This window comes from Trichoderma virens (assembly GCF_000170995.1).
Source record: "Trichoderma virens Gv29-8 chromosome Unknown TRIVIscaffold_92, whole genome shotgun sequence".
Classification (NCBI taxonomy): Eukaryota; Fungi; Ascomycota; class Sordariomycetes; order Hypocreales; family Hypocreaceae; genus Trichoderma; species Trichoderma virens.
Window position 1 is genome coordinate 19,078 of NW_014013657.1, and position 18,401 is coordinate 37,478.

At 49.5% G+C, this 18,401-nt stretch overlaps 7 protein-coding genes across 7 annotated transcripts; 4 read left to right on the plus strand and 3 right to left on the minus strand.

Annotated features, from left to right (window-relative positions):
• Positions 1 to 446: 446 nt before the first annotated feature.
• On the plus strand, positions 447 to 2,007 carry TRIVIDRAFT_56580 (uncharacterized protein; the record flags this gene model as incomplete). Its single annotated transcript, XM_014093947.1, has 3 exons — positions 447 to 697; positions 820 to 967; positions 1,048 to 2,007. 3 exons carry the CDS (start codon positions 447 to 449, stop codon positions 2,005 to 2,007), a joined length of 1,359 nt encoding a protein of 452 aa, XP_013949422.1.
• Positions 2,008 to 3,994: 1,987 nt separating this feature from the next.
• On the plus strand, positions 3,995 to 6,055 carry TRIVIDRAFT_87416 (uncharacterized protein; the record flags this gene model as incomplete). The annotated part of the gene is made up of 3 exons (XM_014093948.1): positions 3,995 to 4,165; positions 4,266 to 5,601; positions 5,678 to 6,055. The coding sequence occupies 3 exons, from the start codon at positions 4,001 to 4,003 to the stop codon at positions 5,935 to 5,937; spliced, it is 1,761 nt and encodes a 586-aa protein (XP_013949423.1).
• A 2,105-nt stretch (positions 6,056 to 8,160) lies between these two features.
• Positions 8,161 to 9,732, plus strand: TRIVIDRAFT_211001 (uncharacterized protein; the record flags this gene model as incomplete). Its single annotated transcript, XM_014093949.1, has 1 exon — positions 8,161 to 9,732. The coding sequence occupies one exon, from the start codon at positions 8,161 to 8,163 to the stop codon at positions 9,358 to 9,360; it is 1,200 nt and encodes a 399-aa protein (XP_013949424.1).
• Positions 9,733 to 10,149: 417 nt separating this feature from the next.
• TRIVIDRAFT_38825 (uncharacterized protein) lies at positions 10,150 to 10,989 on the plus strand (the record flags this gene model as incomplete). The annotated part of the gene is made up of 3 exons (XM_014093950.1): positions 10,150 to 10,465; positions 10,524 to 10,625; positions 10,691 to 10,989. The coding sequence occupies 3 exons, from the start codon at positions 10,150 to 10,152 to the stop codon at positions 10,987 to 10,989; spliced, it is 717 nt and encodes a 238-aa protein (XP_013949425.1).
• A 204-nt stretch (positions 10,990 to 11,193) lies between these two features.
• TRIVIDRAFT_128288 (uncharacterized protein) lies at positions 11,194 to 12,354 on the minus strand (the record flags this gene model as incomplete). Its single annotated transcript, XM_014093951.1, has 2 exons — positions 11,194 to 11,988; positions 12,049 to 12,354. Coding segments are annotated over 2 exons (1,101 nt in total), but the record flags the coding sequence as incomplete, so codon positions are not given.
• Positions 12,355 to 13,671: 1,317 nt separating this feature from the next.
• On the minus strand, positions 13,672 to 15,793 carry TRIVIDRAFT_165228 (uncharacterized protein; the record flags this gene model as incomplete). Its single annotated transcript, XM_014093952.1, has 2 exons — positions 13,672 to 13,942; positions 14,001 to 15,793. Coding segments are annotated over 2 exons (2,064 nt in total), but the record flags the coding sequence as incomplete, so codon positions are not given.
• A 1,237-nt stretch (positions 15,794 to 17,030) lies between these two features.
• Positions 17,031 to 18,235, minus strand: TRIVIDRAFT_87413 (uncharacterized protein; the record flags this gene model as incomplete). The annotated part of the gene is made up of 3 exons (XM_014093953.1): positions 17,031 to 17,323; positions 17,377 to 17,917; positions 17,971 to 18,235. The coding sequence occupies 3 exons, from the start codon at positions 18,096 to 18,098 to the stop codon at positions 17,168 to 17,170; spliced, it is 825 nt and encodes a 274-aa protein (XP_013949428.1).
• Between the last annotated feature and the right edge of the window lie 166 nt (positions 18,236 to 18,401).

Sequence of the window (18,401 nt, forward strand, 5' to 3'; positions counted from 1 at the left end):
AGCCATCCCCAGGTGATCTACCGACGGCAAATTTGGCGCAGCCACATCTGCCAAATATCATATTTGGTGCAGCCAATATTTGGAAGCTCATCTCGACATACGTCAGGCTGATTCACTATCCGAAATCATGTGTCTCAAAAGCAAGACATTGCCCCTATTTTGTGATGAAATGTTTAATACAGCTCAGTGTAATACAAAATGACCAAGCTCGCTATTTGTAACGCCTATAGAGTAAAAAGACGCCAGCTGAGCTGCGACTGCGTGTACAAACAAGCACCAAGAGTGCACGAACCCTCGTATTTGCGGTCTAGAAGTGGGCAGGGGTGCAATCTACCTTCCACACTGAGGGCTAATTTGCCATCTGTTATATATGCACGGTTTCCTATCTGAAAAAAGGCGCATCCATTTTCACATTGTGGAAAACTGGTGAGCAGAAATATCATACAATGGGCGGCTCAAATTCTACCCTCGGTGTCGAGACATGCATACAGAGCGTTTGTAATGGACGCTTTGAGTGCTACCATATCCCGAGCAGCAACGCCGACATAGCCTGGACAAAACTATACAATCTCGACCTTCCGCGATATCCTCAGATAATCGTTCGTCCCAACAATGCGACTGAGGTTGCGGGGGCAGTGAAATGCGCAAACGAGAATGGCTTCAAAGTCCAAGCTAGATCTGGCGGGCACTCTTATGGGTGAGAAGCGGAGAAAAGACTGCGATTTTTTATTGTTATATCTGACCTGAGAAATGTAGAAATTTCGCTCAAGGTGCCGGCGATGTAACTGGCATGATGATCGACTTGGTAAATCTTCAGAGCTTCCAGATGGACAACACTACATGGCAAGCGAGTGTTGGATCGGGATTTAGGTTGGATGGACTCGATAAACTTCTTCATGCAAATGGCGGCAGGGCTATTGCACACGGTACTTGCCCAGGAGTTGGAGTTGGAGGACATGCAACTGTGGTAAGTGAATACGCGTATTCCGTGCGCGGAGAGATGCCGCCATGGATTGTTGAGCAATTCGTTTAACGATCCATGAACAGGGAGGACTAGGCCCCATGTCCCGAATGTGGGGAGCCGCGCTCGACCATGTCCTGGAAGTCGAGGTCGTTACAGCTGACGGCGGAATAATTCGAGCCAATGAAAACCAACATGAAGACCTGTTTTGGGCCATCCGAGGTGCTGGAGCCAGCTTTGGCATCGTCACTGAGTTTGTCTTCAAGACACACCCTGAGCCTGGCAGCGTCGTTGAGTACACTTACAGCTTCAGCTTCGGTAATCAGAAGGACATGGCACCGGTATTTGCAAAATGGCAGGAGCTGGTGTACGATCCTAATCTTGACCGACGCTTTTCAACACTGTTCATTGCGGAGCCTCTTGGCGCGCTCATCACCGGCACGTTCTACGGTACGAAAGAGGAATTCGATAAAACAGGGATTCAGCAGAGAATTCCTGGCGGCGGAGTCATCAATCTTGCTATTGTGGATTGGATGGGAAGCTTGGCTCACATTGCAGAGACGACCGCGTTGTATCTGAGCGATCTCTCTACGCCATTTGCTAGCAAGTCGTTGGCATTCGACAGAAACGACAAGTTGAGCAACGATTCCATCAATGGATTGTTCAATTACATGGGCAGCACTGATCCACAGACCTTGCTTTGGTTTATCATCTTCAACTCGGAGGGAGGCGCCATGGCAGACACTGCATACAACGCCACTGCCTACCCTCATCGCGATGCGATCATGATGTACCAATCCTATGCCATTGGAATTCCGGCGCTACTTCAAGGGACCAGAGATTTTGTGTCTGGCGTTCATCAACGGATTAAGCAGGCAGCTCCTGCAGCTAACACGACGTATGCTGGATATGTTGATGTTTCATTGAGCAAGACAGACGCCCAGTGGACGTACTGGGGTGACAAGGTGCCGATACTGCAGCAGATTAAGCAGCGTTACGATGCTGGTAACATTTTCCAGAATCCTCAGAGTGTTGATTTGCCATGAAGATGAAGGAGGGGTGGAAATATTGATACCAATCACGATTATCATTCTCTCGCTGTTGAGTGTTGTCTCTGGACGTTTGAGCAGTATTGTTCTTGGATAGAGGTTTAGTTAGCTTCAAGGTGTTGATGACCAATAGAAGGATGGCATTCTTTCTACATGCGGTTCGTTCGATGTAGTGTAAGCTTGAACGTCTTTGGGGTATAAATGCTTCATTAGCCTTGATACGGGAGGTGGGAGAGCGTCATTGATAATGGCAAATTATGTACATACCTATTGCCGTACTAAATGTAGCCATATTTTTAATAGTATTAAATATAATCTACTATTATGTCAAGACCATGTCTATAAAAAGCATGTAGGTAGTCAATTTAGGATAGATACTAAGAAGGTTGACATTCAATTATATAGGTAAGTTAGTACCTAGTAGGAGTAGGTACGTACCCTAGAAACGGCTGCACGAATGAGGGAACAATAGTGGCAGGTGCGGCCGTGGAGAGACATTGCGCAGCCATTGCTAAGGCCGATGTGGTGGACAGAGTGGGGGAAGGAGCGACCGGTGCCGGCTCTTACGTTTTCTGCCCAGAACCAGAATACAGGTAGGTGTGTTACAGCAGGCAAGAACGGCTACAGGCGGGGCAAATGACTTGTGTTGGTTGTTCCTGCCGCCATCAATGATTGTCACCTCGCCTCAGCTCTATTATTTTATTCATTTATTGTTCCTTATTAATACCTTTTATAAGTACTATATAGAAGGATGTGTCCTTTTCTTTGTTTACTACGGAAAACAAAAACGCCATGTCCACAAACGGAATATTTCTGGAGTTATTACAGAATATACTCCGTATTAGACTTGACCTCCTTCTCCACTACCCCGCGTTATTGCAGCTCCTCCCTATTACTACCGAGAGGGGCATTTAATCTGCTAGAGGCGTCCGTTTATGAACCAATCGGGGTTTCATGTCCACGGCCAGTCTCGGCACAACTGCCCGATTGCCCAGATAGGCGACTATGGGGGCATCACGAGGCTTCGGCGGGCATCACCGGACATTAGCGATTAGATAACGATATCCTTAGCTGGTGGGTAGTTTTCCAAATAACTGCCCAACATGGAACTACGCGCGCCCTTGGAGATGCGGATACACGGATTGTGCGTCCTTGATGCATAACCTCCATTGGCAGATACGTCTCATGCGTGTGTCCTTTTGTCGTCTCCTGCATCCAAACATCTTTCAACATTGTCATCTTCGTTAACCAACCGGGATTTTCTTCTTCTTTTTCATCTTCTTCTTTTCCTTTCTTCCAATCTCTTACGATCCCAAGCCACCACTACAATATCCCCACGCCAAGGCACTCTGCATTCCCGCCTCTACTTTTACAGCCACGCCCGCCACTAATACCCAACATCCTTGCTCTTCCTACACAGGTAAGTTCCGTGATTCCGCATGTCAAACATGTCCGATTCCTCTTGATACGCCCTTCAACTATCAAATGTCAAATGTCCTTATGTCATCACTCGCGGCTACATGGCGGTTGCAGCAAGCAACGACTCCATGTCTATCCGAACTCGATGCCGAACCCCTCACAAGCTCCCCCCTCCTTTCAGCCCAAGCATCAACGAACCAATCCCCCTACACCATTTACACTTGTCGATATCTCAAATACCACATCCCCATCGATTTAGTCTGCTCCATTCAACTAATTCCAAAAACCAGCCGTCCAATAGCGAGGCGGCATGGCTCTTCTACACCGTTCCGGGACATCTCTGCCGGCCCTCTGGAGAAGCCGCCCCACACCGGTTGTCGGAGCCGTAGCTTTATCCCACACTTACAGCCAGCCTCCATCTCGGTTACGGCATTACTCGGGATCATCAAATGTCACATCGTCCAGAGGGCGGAGTCTCATTGATAAAAGAGCAATCCCTTCCACGGCGATTGTGAGCACCAACAACAGACACGCTTCAACCGCAGCCATGGAGAAGCCAGACTACCAAAACATGTACACAGCCTCTTCGGCCTTCTTTGAGGCGTTGTGGGAGGCTGGTGTCACTCACTGCTTTGTAAACTTGGGCTCTGACCACCCGAGCATTATCGAGGCCATGGTCAAGGGTGCTCGTGAACGCAAGGGAAACTTTCCAAAGATGATTACATGCCCCAATGAGGTATGCCCCTCTTCTCCTATCCCTTGACCCTTCTCATCCTGGATCTCATATGATGTGATCTGGGCTGTTGCATATGAGTACAAATGCTTATACATCTTAGATGGTTGCCATGTCCATGGCCGATGGCTATGCTAGATTAACAGGCAAGCCCCAGTGCGTCATTGTTCACGTCGATGTTGGCACACAAGGTCTTGGAGCTGCCGTGCACAACGCAGCATGTGGTCGTGCGCCTGTTCTCGTCTTCGCTGGTCTATCACCATTCACTCTTGAGGGCGAACATCGTGGCACCCGTACCGAGTACATCCACTGGATCCAGGATGTTCCCGACCAGAAGCAGATTGTTGCGCAGTACTGCCGGTACACTGGTGAGATCAAGACGGGGTCTAACGTTAAGCAACTGGTTAACCGTGCGTTGCAATGGGCTAAATCTGGACCTCAAGGTCCCGTCTACTTGTATGGCGCTCGAGAGATCATGGAGCAGGAGATCAAGCCTTACCAGCTGAGGCAAAGCGACTGGGAACCTGTCAAGCTGGGCAGTCTGCCTAAGCAGGCCGTTGAAAACATTGCAGATGCCCTTGCCGGCGCCAAACGCCCTCTGGTCCTGACAGGATACGGCGGCAGGAACCACGAATTCCCAGGAGCTCTGGTTGAGCTCGCCAATATTGTTCCCAACCTGAGGGTGGTTGACTGTGGAGGCAGTGACATGTGCTTCCCCTTTGATCACCCCGCTTCTCTTGGCCTTAACTATGGAGGCGAAATGTCTGTTGCTGATGCCGATGTCATTCTCGTCCTCGATGCCGACGTGCCATGGATCCCTACTCGGGTCAAGCCAAACCCAGATGCAAAGGTGTTCCACATCGATCTCGACCCGCTCAAGCAGCAGATGCCCGTCTTTTACCTCGAGGCCCAGGAGACGTATCGTGCGGATAGCCAGACTGCAATTGAGCAGCTTACTGAGGCTCTCAAGACGGGTGACCTTGCAAAGAAGCTGCAGTCCCAGAACGTGGTGGAGATTGCTACGAAGCGCAAGGAAGAGCACGAGCTGCGTCTTGCAAAGATTGCCAAGGCAGCTGAGCCACTTCCCGACAACACCTTTGGAACCGGTTATCTCTGCCGGCAGGTCAAGAAACTTGTTCCAGAGGACACCCTCTGGGCTATTGAGGCCGTGACCAACACCCTCTTTGTATACGACAACATCCAGCCTTCAACTCCCGGCTCATGGATTAACTGCGGTGGTGGTGGCCTTGGTTGGTCTGGCGGTGGTGCACTGGGTATGAAGCTCGCCACTGATGCAGAGAATGGAGGAAAGGGCAAGGGCAAGTTTGTTGTTCAAATCGTGGGCGACGGCACATATCTCTTTACCGTTCCTGGTAGTGTCTACTGGATTTCAAAACGCTACAACATCCCTATCCTGACTATTGTGCTCAACAACAAGGGTAAGTCAAGACTATCACATAGCAGATGATGCATTTGAGATGGAGAATTAAAGCTAACGACTGTGTCATCGTATAGGTTGGAATGCGCCGCGCCGGTCTTTGTTGCTGGTTCACCCCGAGGGACTGGGATCACAAGCTACCAACGAAGAGATCAACATTTCCTTTGATCCCTCACCGGATTACTCCGGCATTGCCAAGGCTGCTGCTGACGGCGACATCTTTGCTGCTAGAGTGAACGAGAGAGCGGAGCTGGAGGGTGTGCTGAAGGAGGCCATTGCCCATGTACAGAATGGCCAATCAGCGGTGGTGGACGTCAAGGTTGCGTCGGGATGTTAATCATTGTATGAGCTGATGATAGATGGTGGATAGAGACAGAGCCAGTGAACACACGGCAAGGTTACCATAGACATGGAGCACGATTGTACGTAGAACGAATTGAACTGCAATGAACACCAGACAAGGACGATGTGAGGTTATTTTTAGCAACCTGAAGAAAAGCATGCAGCTTCAGCTTTTACTTCCCATTGTTTCTGTTTCCACCACATGTTAATGGCTCCTCTCATACGCAAGGTACGCCACGTTACTCATTCAATTTCAGCGCACAATCCCATCAAGCCACGTCGATTTTCTAGGGCGCCATTACCGCTCGTTTAATATTTATATCTCTGTGCATCTGACTGCGTGCAGCATGCGCGAGGCAGCTGTAGCTGCTGATAGGGGACTTGCAGCGGTAGAAACGAATGGCGATTGGTTCGTTGCTTGTTTCTCCCCCATATTTCGACACAGGCTTGACAGGGTCCAATAGGATGCAAACATAACATATGAGAAATCATCCCACCAGAGAGGCAAGGGGCCAGAAAAGTAATTAATGCCCATTCCGCTGCTCCAGGTTGATGAAAGGAAGCAAGTCAATTCGCTAGATGGCGAAATCTAGACCGCCCGAGGCCAGACGCCACGAAGAGGAGGTGATGCATTGGATGGGCGAGGATGCAGGAGTTGAGAGTTGAATCTTGCATTGGCGCAGTTGTTGGTGGTGGGGGCGTAAGCTGCTGAATCTCGGGAAACTGACCTGTGCTTTTTGGGTCTTTTTGCCACATGCATCGAGGATAACTTGCTCATGTTTCTCTGTAGTTTCCGTGCTGTATCGTTGTTTTAGCTGCTGTTTCTGCTTCCGGCCAGCTGTTGTCTTCCGCTTCGTCTTGGATTGACATGATACATAGTTAGCAGCTAAGTGGGGGGATTCTGTGTGGCGTCTAGCTTCTCGACGGAACAAGCGATAATGTGATGGAATTGGTCACCCGGCAGATGGGAAGAAGGGGTCTCTGGAGATATTAAAGGGTCTCTGTAAAGGGTCCTGATCGATCGCCCGTCAACAGCTGTTAGTGTGGATCGAGTCGCTTGTTGCATGCTGGGTGCATGCATCAGTCCCCATTTGGGCTGGATACTTATGCATTTGATGTTATTATGGTGGTTGCTACTAATAGCTATAGTATAGTATAGTATAGTATAGTATAGTATAGTAATACTCATTGCATGAAGAAAGACAAGATGAATGAGGAGATGCGGATGAAGGCCAAGATGAAGTGAAGCCCCGGCATCTCGACAGCCACATCTCATCTCCGGGACCAGATTGACTCCAACTCACCAGAATAGAATAGCCGCTAGTGTCCCTTCTCGGCTCTACTTCTCACACGTGGCGAGGGAACAGGCTCGCCATGGATGCTTCCAATTTAGGCGCCAGCGAGCATTTAAATTCATTTCCCTTGCATCTCGCCATCTGCTCTTCTCATCTGCTCATCTCCATGCTGATCTGATATTGAAACAAGCAGAGAACAGGCGCCTGAGGACGCTCGGTCCACTAACTCGAGCCGCAAGTGGCCCCACGGATTTTTCTCTTTTTTCTTTTTTTAATCTTAGCGGGCTGCAGAGCTTGGCTGATCACGAGGTCACTTGATTCAAGCGGGAGGAATTTCGTCTCGACTCGCTTCCCGACAGAAACCGCTTCCGGCAACAAACCTCGTGCTGCGACGACAGAGCCTGAGGCCGGGCAGAGGTTGAGGGACGGGAGAGAAGTTAAAAAAGAAGACACCAAGAGAAAGCGAATTCGAGACTCCCCACAAAGGGATCATGAGAGTGGCCCAGACCAAGCACATCCACGCCTTGAATCGACCGAGGCGCATCCACGACTGCGTCTCTTGACAACGACAGGCACAGACCAGGCCTTGCGCGTCTTCAGCGAGAGCGAATCCCGAATTCCGAAACCAACACTGAAACCGAAACCGTACATTGCCTACGAGCGACAGCAGCGATCCAAGTCCGCGATACGCGCGCAGCGTCAAGGCCATACTCGACCTCGGCTTTGACAACCTGAACATTGCCTTGATTTGACCAGCTCACTCACTGGCGCGCGTATCCTCCTCGCTTCTCTACATCTCAACGCTCGATAAAATATAGAATAGCCACAACATTCAACAGCAGCACCACAGATACGCGAGGTGAGACGAGGCGAGGCCAGGCCAGCAAAGAGCCAAATCCACGGCCACGGCCAACCACAGCGCCATGTCTTCCTCCGCCGCGACCGAGACGCAACAAATCGAGGCTACTGCGGCGATACAATTGCAACAGCAGCGAGATTCGTCCTCTCTCGATCCTAGTCCAGCGCACGATCCTCCTCCTCCACCCGTTCCTTCGTCAGATCCGCGACTCTCCATCGACCAGGATAGGAGTCCTGCGAACTCGACGCCCGCCGATAACAACGATGAGCACGACCTGTTCAAACTCAAGCCATCTGAGGCACTGCAGCTTCTCAGCGCCAACGTCGAGCTGCTAGTTCGCATCACCGGCGATGTCCCTCCAACACCTCCACCGAAGACGCCCACCGATCCTCAGATGAGTAACATGCAGGTCGAGAAAGAGAATATTGCGCGATCACACTCGGAGAAGAGCTTGGCACGACTTCGGGCCCAGGCTCTGCGGGAAGAGCAGGAAGAGAAGCTTAGAAAGCAGCGTCATCAGCAGCAGATACAGGAGAAGCTGCAGAAGCTCGGCCAGAAGAGTGGCTCGTCGTCGGTAGGCAATCTAAGCAAACTTCAGGCGTACAGCGCGTCCATGTCAGCACAGCTGATAGCCCAGCAGGACGCTTATGCGCAATCGATCGACGGCGTGCGATTGAAACACAGCTCTCTGCGACACGCGAACCCTTCGTCATCCGCCCCGAACCTGCATCCTCCGGAACCCTACATCGTCGTCGGGGCTGACTCGCAGCCGTTGAACCTGCAGCACGGCGCCATCACCCGCAAGTTCTACAGCAAAAACGAACCTCCCATCTCGGTAAACCAGTATCTTCTGCGGCTCCACCAGTTTTGTCCCATGAGCACGGCCGTCTATCTCGCCACGTCGCTGTATATCCACCGCCTTGCCGTTGAGGAGCGCGCGATCCCCGTAACGAGACGAAACGCACATAGACTAGTCCTCGCTGGCTTGCGGGTAGCCATGAAGGCGCTCGAGGATCTGTCCTATCCGCATACAAAGATTGCCAAAGTCGGCGGTGTGAGTGAGGTCGAACTGGCGAGGCTAGAGATTAGCTTCTGCTTCCTGGCCGGATTCGAGCTAGTAGTGGGAGAAGAGCTGTTGAAAAAGCATTGGCAGGTTTTGAGAGAGGGTAAAGTAGGGCGGATGGTGGACGGCATGGAGGTACCGCTACTGAAGCTGGAGAAAAAGAAGAAGATGTCGCGTGATGTCCATCAGCTGATGCAGTGATTTGATTTGCATTTGCATTTGCATGGAGAGAGGGCTATTGGCGACAAAAAATTGCTTTTTTTTTCCTAGTCCGGGGAATCGGAGTTTTTGGCATTTCTTCTGGCTTTCCATCTTCTTCTCCGTCTTCTCTCCTCGGTTTACATTTTCTAGCTTGGCATCTGGCATCTTGCGTGCATGGAGGAGATGAAGAAAGCGACCAGTAGGGAAGTTCTTTCGGTATTGGCTGGGTGGGCCTGGAACATGCGATATGAGAACCATCAAGTGTCTTGTTGGATGAGCGGAGCTTTTCTTTCTTTTTTCATTGTTTCTTAGAGATACCCAAATTGGGAGGTTATTCCGCAGCGATAGCTATATGACACTACCATCTCTATCACTAGATTGCCTAGACTTGATACTCACTCAGCTATCATGGTGTATATTTCCCCTCTCATTGTCTATTCGGGACTATTTGCTGTTGTTAGCGTCTTTAAGATGTAGCCTGGAGAATGACCATCATATCATGGACCTCAATGCCCCACGTATAGCCTATTGGATTCGAATACCCGAGCCTCTTATTCAGCTTCTCTCACTCGGCAATGCACACTCTCACGGGCGTGTGTAGCTCCGATACAGTGGGCCAAAAGTGCCGGCCCAGACAAAGATGCACAAATACGGCCCGAACTAGGTCCCGAGTTGCTTGGCCGAAAGCCGCCATCTCTCTCGTCTCTCCCTCATATTTTATAGACGTCATTCTCTCTATCCATCTTCTCAGCTTCATGTACTTTGAAAGAAACTTGAATTAACTTCGTCATGCCTTTTTCGTCGACAGCCCGCCAGCGGTTGGTTCGTCTCACCCAAGTCCTCGTTGGCGGTCCGGTGGTCACGTTCGGCGGATTGGCCCTATGGACTCAGAAATGCGCGTTTGAGCCTTTCGGGCCGGACACTGATGCATTATTCAAGCATCCAATCATGAAATATTTGAATCCCCGAAATAATCCCAGCACTCACGATTCATGCGTCCGAAAAGTGCCGTTTGAGAAACTGAGGCCGGAGCTGTTGGAGGATGCGAGACGGGGTGGGAGTGCGCTGGTGGAGGAGTTTTCGCGGGGGATGTGGGCAGGATACGGTGCGTTTTTATTGTTGAATTATTTGATGAGCCTGAAAGTTGATTGAAATGTTGTTAGGATATGGGATTCAGAGGAGGCTAATGGGGCTGACCAAGAGTCCCGAGAATCGTACCGATTTGTGGACGCCAGATGAATTGGGACAGAGCACATATGAGCCTGGTTCGTCAAAATACCCGCTGTATCAATGCACATGTGAGTACAAGATGGCTAATTAAGCAAAACAGGGACAATTTTGACAAATCACTTTCTCGTTCTCGAGAAATCTCCCACGTCATTAACCTTTCGTGGTTGCCCTGCTCCCAAGGAATCCCCCTTTCGACCACGCGACCTAGATAACGTATTCGCCTTGACAGCAGTACTAAATGAGAAGCGAAAAGTGGCCGAGTTCAGACTCAAGGCTATAACGTTTGATGGAGTGACGACGACACCGAAGGAGGATCCATTTGGTGGTGTGCCTGGCATGTTACATCGTGTTTATGCGAAGTTGCTTGTTGAGGCGGCGGTGGGATGGTGTGTTAGGTAGGGGGAATTGACGACTGGAATTGTACGATATAGAGGAGTAAGGAATGAGACAAAAGCGATTGGGTGACGACCGCGCTCAATTCACATATAAAAATGAGGCCAGAGGAGGATTCAACATGGAGATGGCGAAACTACATCTCGCATACATTAAACAACAAGCAAGCATAATTCTTGTCAAATCTCCGCCCAGGTCAACCTACAACTTCTCGGCCCCGCGCTTCGGCTCTAGCGGTGCTGCAAGTCCATCTTGATATCCGCTCGCAACGTGTTTTCCCGCAGGACTCCAGATTCTGCTCTCCAATGTTGCCCTCCCGGCGCTCACTCGTGGCCAGCATACTTCCTGAATCCACCACCCGTCACTCATCACGGCCTCCTCGGCGTTGACGTGTACTACGAATGTATAGCTTAGACTCGCGGCCACACCCAAGTTGTAGCCCCATCCTAGATAGTTACTTATCGTTAGGAGTCCGTTCCTGTCTGCTTCAAATGCATGAGCAAGGATGTGGGCATTGGTATCTTCCGTGGGAATAGGCTTGTGAAGTCTGTATAAAAGCAATTCACGGCGTTCGGGAATTGGTCTATCAGCATTGAACAGCTTCATGTCAACCTTGTGCATGTCCACAATGGGAAATCCGCCGTGGCCGGCATTCGGAAACGCATCGTTAATGATATCAATGTCAAGCTGCGGGCTTGCTTCCCACTCCTCGGGTTTTCTTTGGGCAAGAATATCTGTGAAGCGTTCTTGTGCTGATGACAATTGCAAGTCTGCAAAACTCAATCCAGGCCGCTTGAAGGTGACATGGCAGCTAAAGCAAATAGGGCCAAGAGGCAATCTAGAGTCTGATTCCGGAAAGGGACCCGAAGGATTGGATGAAGGCTCCTTTGGTTGGCGGGCAGTGACAAGACAGGTTTGAAAGCTACGGCCAGCGGCGAGTTTTGTAACCTGGTAGATGAACGGCCTGTCCACGTGTCCTGGGTTGGTAAACACGCCTTGTATTGACTGGATCCCATTAATATATGTGGAATCCCTTCCATTTAATGAGATAAAGAGCAAACTCACGTGGATACCGAACTTTCCCTTACTTGATACCCCTTTAGCACTTTCATCGTCACCTTCCACAACATTAACGGCAGCAAGTGGCGCCTGAATATAAACATGCCCTCCATATGCCCTCGTTGTAAAGTAAGTTGCAGTCTTGTGTTTGGTATTATCATCGCTTCCCCAAGGTAGCTCGGCTCCCGGTTGCCAAGCTGGTTGGCGACTCATGAACTGGTGAGTATCATTGGAATCACCATTGCCGGTCAGCCGGGACATCTCCATGGCCTCAAGGAATCCACGCCTCGGGAATTTTCCCGAAGCACCGACCGGCACAGGCATGTCGAAAGGGGGCACAAAATGCACTAGTCCGCTGCAATCGCAATTGGCGTGTAATGGATGATTGTATTCTGATACGAGGGGCTTTATTTTTCCCCTAGGAGATATTGAACGAATGAGGCGATGGGATGGTACAAGGGACTGGACTGGTCAATCCAGGTTTATCGTGGTCACTACACACCCTTTCCCATCAGAGCGTAACTTCGACGCTGTTGCGGAGGTCGATCAAAGCGAGAGTAGCGAGACAGCCTCTTTTTTTATCAGAAGATGAAGAAAGACAAATTATCGAAGGGCAAGTTCTGCTCACCGGCCACAAGACAGAATCCGTCTTGTTGTCTCATAAGCTTCTCCACATTCTCCGCTCAAAACGCCCGTCTCAAAAGAGTGTCGTGCCGCGATTTAGCAGTCTTACTAGGGTTCAGAATAGTGACTAGTTGTTTAAAGTTCGCTAACTTTTGGCAATGGGAACAACTTGCGGAGCAAAGGCAACAAACGCATCGAAGTGGCGAGCAGCAAAGTTGTGTTCTAGCGAATTGGGACAACGCGCCTCGGCCAAAGAGAAATTTTCTCCGAGCGCACATGCGCCTTATAGGGGGAGAATGCTACCTACCTACCAATCCCCCGGTAGAGAATGGCGGGCTTCTCAAACTCGCTGAGGCTTACATGAGGGTCCGAACCCTGCATCTAGTCAGAGTGAGCTTTCCGCCCATCATTCAGTCTGCAATGGAAAGCGATGAGATGAAGTGTCAATGTGCTACCTGCCCTTGTAATCCTCTGACCCCAAAGAAGATTAGTAATTATTTGTCGATAAGAATATCTGAGGCCTCAGAAGCATTGTTCATGGAATAAGGGAAAGTAGGTCACGTCGGTTAAAGATGGTCAGTATACCTCGGGTATTCTCTTACTAAGAAATTACCATTTAAGACATTCTACTACTGCAGGTATATAGGCCATATGTTCTTATAAGTGCTCCCCGTAAATCATATACAATATCAACAGCGAGAGGTAAATCTCTTTAACTTCCTCTTCTGGTGGGGATAACGGACCACAGGGGAACAAGCCGCTTTGCTTCACTTACTTTTACTTATTTGCCATAGATCGTTTCAGGGCATCAAATGGAGAGTAGCTACCAACCAGACACTATTTGGAAGGAGGAATGGCAATTGTAATTGGTCTATTTGTCTATGCCTCTAACACTCTATACCGCAGGATATTCGAATGGCCGCAAGAAGTAGAAAATGATAAAAAGAAACCCCCAAGTACCAGAGCTAATGCGTTTCATAGATCATCATATCGTTTGCTGATGTATCACTGATGGGTCTCATACTGCAGCCAGTCCGATTCTACACTCGGCATTACAAACCCCATACCGAGTGAGATGGAGCCAGAGGAATAATCTAATAAATGTTGGTGAATCTCGAATGGAGCTGTAGAGCCATGGTCAACCGACCGAGGGTAGTTGAAGAAATCAAAAATCTCGAGGTAGTCCAGCTCGTTTACAGAAGATATTCTAGTCGAAGTTGGCTCCAGGGCACTGAGCCTCGTCGAACCAGAGAGCATTGAGAGTTCATGGGCGTGTCTGTCAGAATAGTATTAGCCTCAATCAGCCCTAAATCATCTGATAAAGGTACACTTACTGCCTCATCTCAGTAAACGTTTTGTCTCCTTGTCGCCCCTCCTCGGTCACTCGGCTTAGGGTCGCCGAGTAGGTGGCGGCGACCTCCCAGTATCGGCCCATCTCGGCCAAGGTGCCCACAAAGAAATCAACCTTCGGATCGACTTCACAGCCCATGGTTGCTGCATGTACCAGAAGAAGTCTCGCTGATGTCCATAGAGAGAAGGCGAAATGCGGCCCCAATAAAGATAAGCCGCTGGTTTCGATCACGTCTTGGACAATGCTTCTCAAGCTTTCAACTGCAGAGAGACAAGTCTGCATGGCACTGTAAGATGGTACAAACACGGCGTTTTGCACCACGGGATACGCCGCTGCAGAATTAAGCCGAATGGTCGATACCACAAATGCAGCATGTAACATGATCCAATTAATAATTCTGGCTCCAGGGTCAGAATGACACAATAGTGATATCTGACCGTATTCTGCAGGAAGGTCACGAAGCCAGGTGGATAATTCACCTTCCAGAACAACAAAGGTGCTCCGCCAGCTTCGCACATCTTGAATTGAGTATATATCAAGTGGTTTCAGCAGGAAATTGTGAACGCGACTCAAAATTCCGAGAACTTCGCAGTGGTAGGAAAAGCTACCAAGATTTTCAGGCGCATTGGTTGTATGTCTCTGTTTGGTCGTGTCAAGGCCATTTGGCCATCTCGTTTCCACAGGAATGTCACCCGACCACAAGTCGTATCGGCAAGGAAGAAAGCGCTTCATGTCCTCTTCCACCATCATGAATTGGAATTGTGTCGCTAGTGTTGCGTATCTGTCCAACACATATACCATCCAGCAGAGCCTGCGTCTCCCTTCATCTTCAATCCAGGAATTAGGCTCTGGAAGTGCTACCCTGCGCGGTAAAGCTGTTTTTGACAACGATGGAGAGGTCAGATAGACGTTTTTCTCAACACAAAGACCAAGATGAACAATATTCTGGACAAGTAGAGACAGGAGGCTCTGTCCCTGCAGTTCGTTGGAAGTCCCCAGAACGTCCAACGAGAGGAGCGTCAAAGCCTTCAGCGCGAAGAGGTTGACATTCTCTAATGCGTATAGCTCTACTTTCTGTTTGCAACTGTTATAAAGCCTTTGCTTTACATTTGGTGTCAGGCGTGCATCTGCAGCGAATCGCAATGTCGTTGCGATAATGGCAAACAAAACCACGCGATCGCCTCGCGAGACGGATGTGGAACCAAAATATGTTCCAAAGGTGGCTTTGCGGTCAAGCAAGGGAAACCACGTATTGATATGTTTGAAAAAGAGGTCCACCAGAACATAAAGCAGGTCGCTGGGGGGAAGATCCGGATCTGTCGATAGAACAATCTCTTGTTCATAGATTGCCTTCATGTTTGAGTTGAAACTTTGCGGTAACTTCACACCGCTTGAGAGATTAATCGGTCGATTTAGGATAACAGTGGGAGATCGAGCACCTTCAGACAGCATATCCGAGTGTGTAGACTCTGGAGACGCAGTTGCGTGCCAGCTGTGATGTCGGTCATGATGAGTTGAGGGACTCTTTGACATGGGAGAACGAGAAGCTTCGTGGTGAGCATCATGACGCGAAATGTGATAGTCAACGCGTTGTTTCAAGCCCTGAACTAGGGCTTCAAGATGCCCAAGTCGAGCCTCCAGCTGGTCATTTCTTTCACTCTCCTCGACAACCTTCCGCTTCTCTTTGTAAACACACACGCGATCATTGCGCACACACCAACCGCAGGCTGGCCTTGTTCGATCGCACTTGACCTTCCGCCGCCTGCACATCTCACACCTTTGGGAAATTCAGTCAGCTTCCGCTTGTTTTGTTAATCTCGACAGATTTAGAACCTACGAGGCTTTGGAGGTAGGTTCCTCTGTCTTCTCATGATCTGATGACACATCCATTGGGGTATCGTCGACGCTCACAGATCCAGGAGCCATTGTTGCGTCTAAGGAGCTCATAGCTGCCTCAATACATTGAGATATTTGGCATTATTATGGCAACGGTCTCCTGTCCCTCTTGTCTAGACGGAGTATCAATCAGCTACGAGAGATCCGCTCAGACGCATCGCCATGCCTACCCCAATCGGGCATCCTTCTAGAATAAGCTAAAGAGACATGGTCCTTGCTCACCCCCACAGAGAGTTTGCGGGGCTTCGTTGGCGGGCACGAAGGGAGGAGTTGGGTTGATTCGTACAATAAGGCTGTGTTTCGAGTCATATTCCCCGGGGCCTGTCGATACCAGGGCCAATAGCCTGACTTCTACTCCGTATGATATTCATAAATCCAAAACGAATCGAGATACCACGTGGTTATTCCGCGCTGCCCGGGTCTACAGGTCAAGCTAGCTGAGGCTAAAATGTAAACCGCTGTGCATGGCGTTTCTGCTGAAGGGTGGGTGCTTTTCACCTCATCAGCTGACGAATGGATATCTCCGGAGCTTGGAGGGGCTTGAAACCGTCAAAGAAACCATCCGATAGCACTCCATTACAAGTAGAGGTTTGTATTTGATCTCGATCCTAAGTGCTGGTTGGCGGGCGATAAGCGCTACGGAGTGTCCGAGTTCTCCATCCCTGACCCCATCCAGTCATGGAACGAAGCTAGAATGCAGCTAGAACGAAGCCCTTAAGGGAAGGTCTACCTCGATCCAATTAGTAGCTGGGAACAACGTTCCAAGGGTGGATATCGCGTATCAGCTGCATATATACGGAGTACTGTTGGGCAGAGGACCTGGAGGTTTACTGATACGCTACCTATATCATAGTATACAGGCATACGCATGCAGGATTAGTGTTTGCAACCGCATATTCCTAACACGTTGGTCGTAAGAGCCCACTTCAAACCCTGCCACCACTAGAACATCCATAGCCCACGGAGGGGTTTGTCTGGAAACCTTGCTCCAACTACTGCGTTACGTATTGATTAGACATGGTTTGAAACGATGATCATTGCGTGATTTGGTCCGCTAAATCAGGGGGATCAAGGAAACATTCTACAAATTATGTCACATTTGCTGCACACAGACTTTAAGCAGGAAAGGTATAGAAGTAATTGAAATGTAAAGTGCAGCGCGGAAGAAGACTCTCACTCAACCGCGTAGTAGATGAAGGTAAATGGTCTAGATTTGTCACGTATCCAAATCGTCTGAGTTACTCTTTGGCGATCTCATACCATGGCTGGTCTCCCCGCTTTGGCCCGAACACCCATGAATCTTGTGAGGCCCATATACGGGGCATTGATGGGACTGTCGCCAGTATAGATGAAAGCATCGTAAAGGAAGCCACCAAATGTACACCCCAGGAATGGTGCGATAACGGGAATCTATCACCAACTGTTAGTAATTCAGTCAATTCTGAGGGTGGAAATCTGCATACCCAGAAGTAATAGTCTCCTGCCGTCCACACTTGGTGTCCATAGCCAACTGCATGAGACATGATCCGAGGGCCCAGATCTCTCGCAGGGTTGATTGCATAGCCAGTGTTGGAGCCGAAACAGGCTCCGATCCCGTAGATGACAAAGAACAGGCCAAGAGGAGTGAGATTACCAGCCCCAATGTTTCCATCGTCAAGGAGGGCATAAAGGCAGAACATTAAAATAGAACTGCCGATGAATTCATCAAAGAATTGGCCCGACTTGGTTAAGAAGGGAGCTGGATATGTGCAAAAGATGCCTGCAGTAGATGTATCCAACCCTACAGTCCGTATGCCATGCCCACCTTCGAACACGTCGATCGCGGATTTGTAGTTTCCGTAAACAATGAGGGACGCAACCATGGCACCTAAAAGCTGGGCAAGGGCATAGATTGGAAGTTTCTTCCATGGAAACTTGCGGAAGATACAGTTGGCGAGTGTAACGGCAGGGTTCAAGTGTGCGCCGGATACGCCACCGCAGTAGACACCAAGCATCACGCCCAGGCTTTTCGCGTCTGTCAGTAATGGTTTGAACAAGAGTCATGGAGTAAAACATACGCCCATCCCCAGTTAATATTATTCCAGTCTCCCTTGGCTCCTTTTCCGAGCACGACTTGAGCGACCGATCCGTCGCCAAATAAGACGAGTATCATGACGCCAAAGAACTCAGAAAAGGGCTCACGCATGACTTTTCGAAACTTGTACCAAGCGGTGGTACGGTCTTCGGACACAATTATGTTTATTGGAACATGTTGGTCCTTCGAAGTACCGTCCTGGGAGAGAGATGACTTCTCCTGACGATTCTTCAGGTCGTCTTCGACAACATGAATGTGTTCAATGTGACTCATATCGACAGACATTAGACAGCCTTGAGCCGGTGTACGAATGTTAAGATGTCGTTGTTTTTGGCAAATTGCATAATATGCGAGAGTTGCCCGGTTGACTTTGAACATTTTCAAGCTACGAGAAACAGGCTACAGAGGCATACA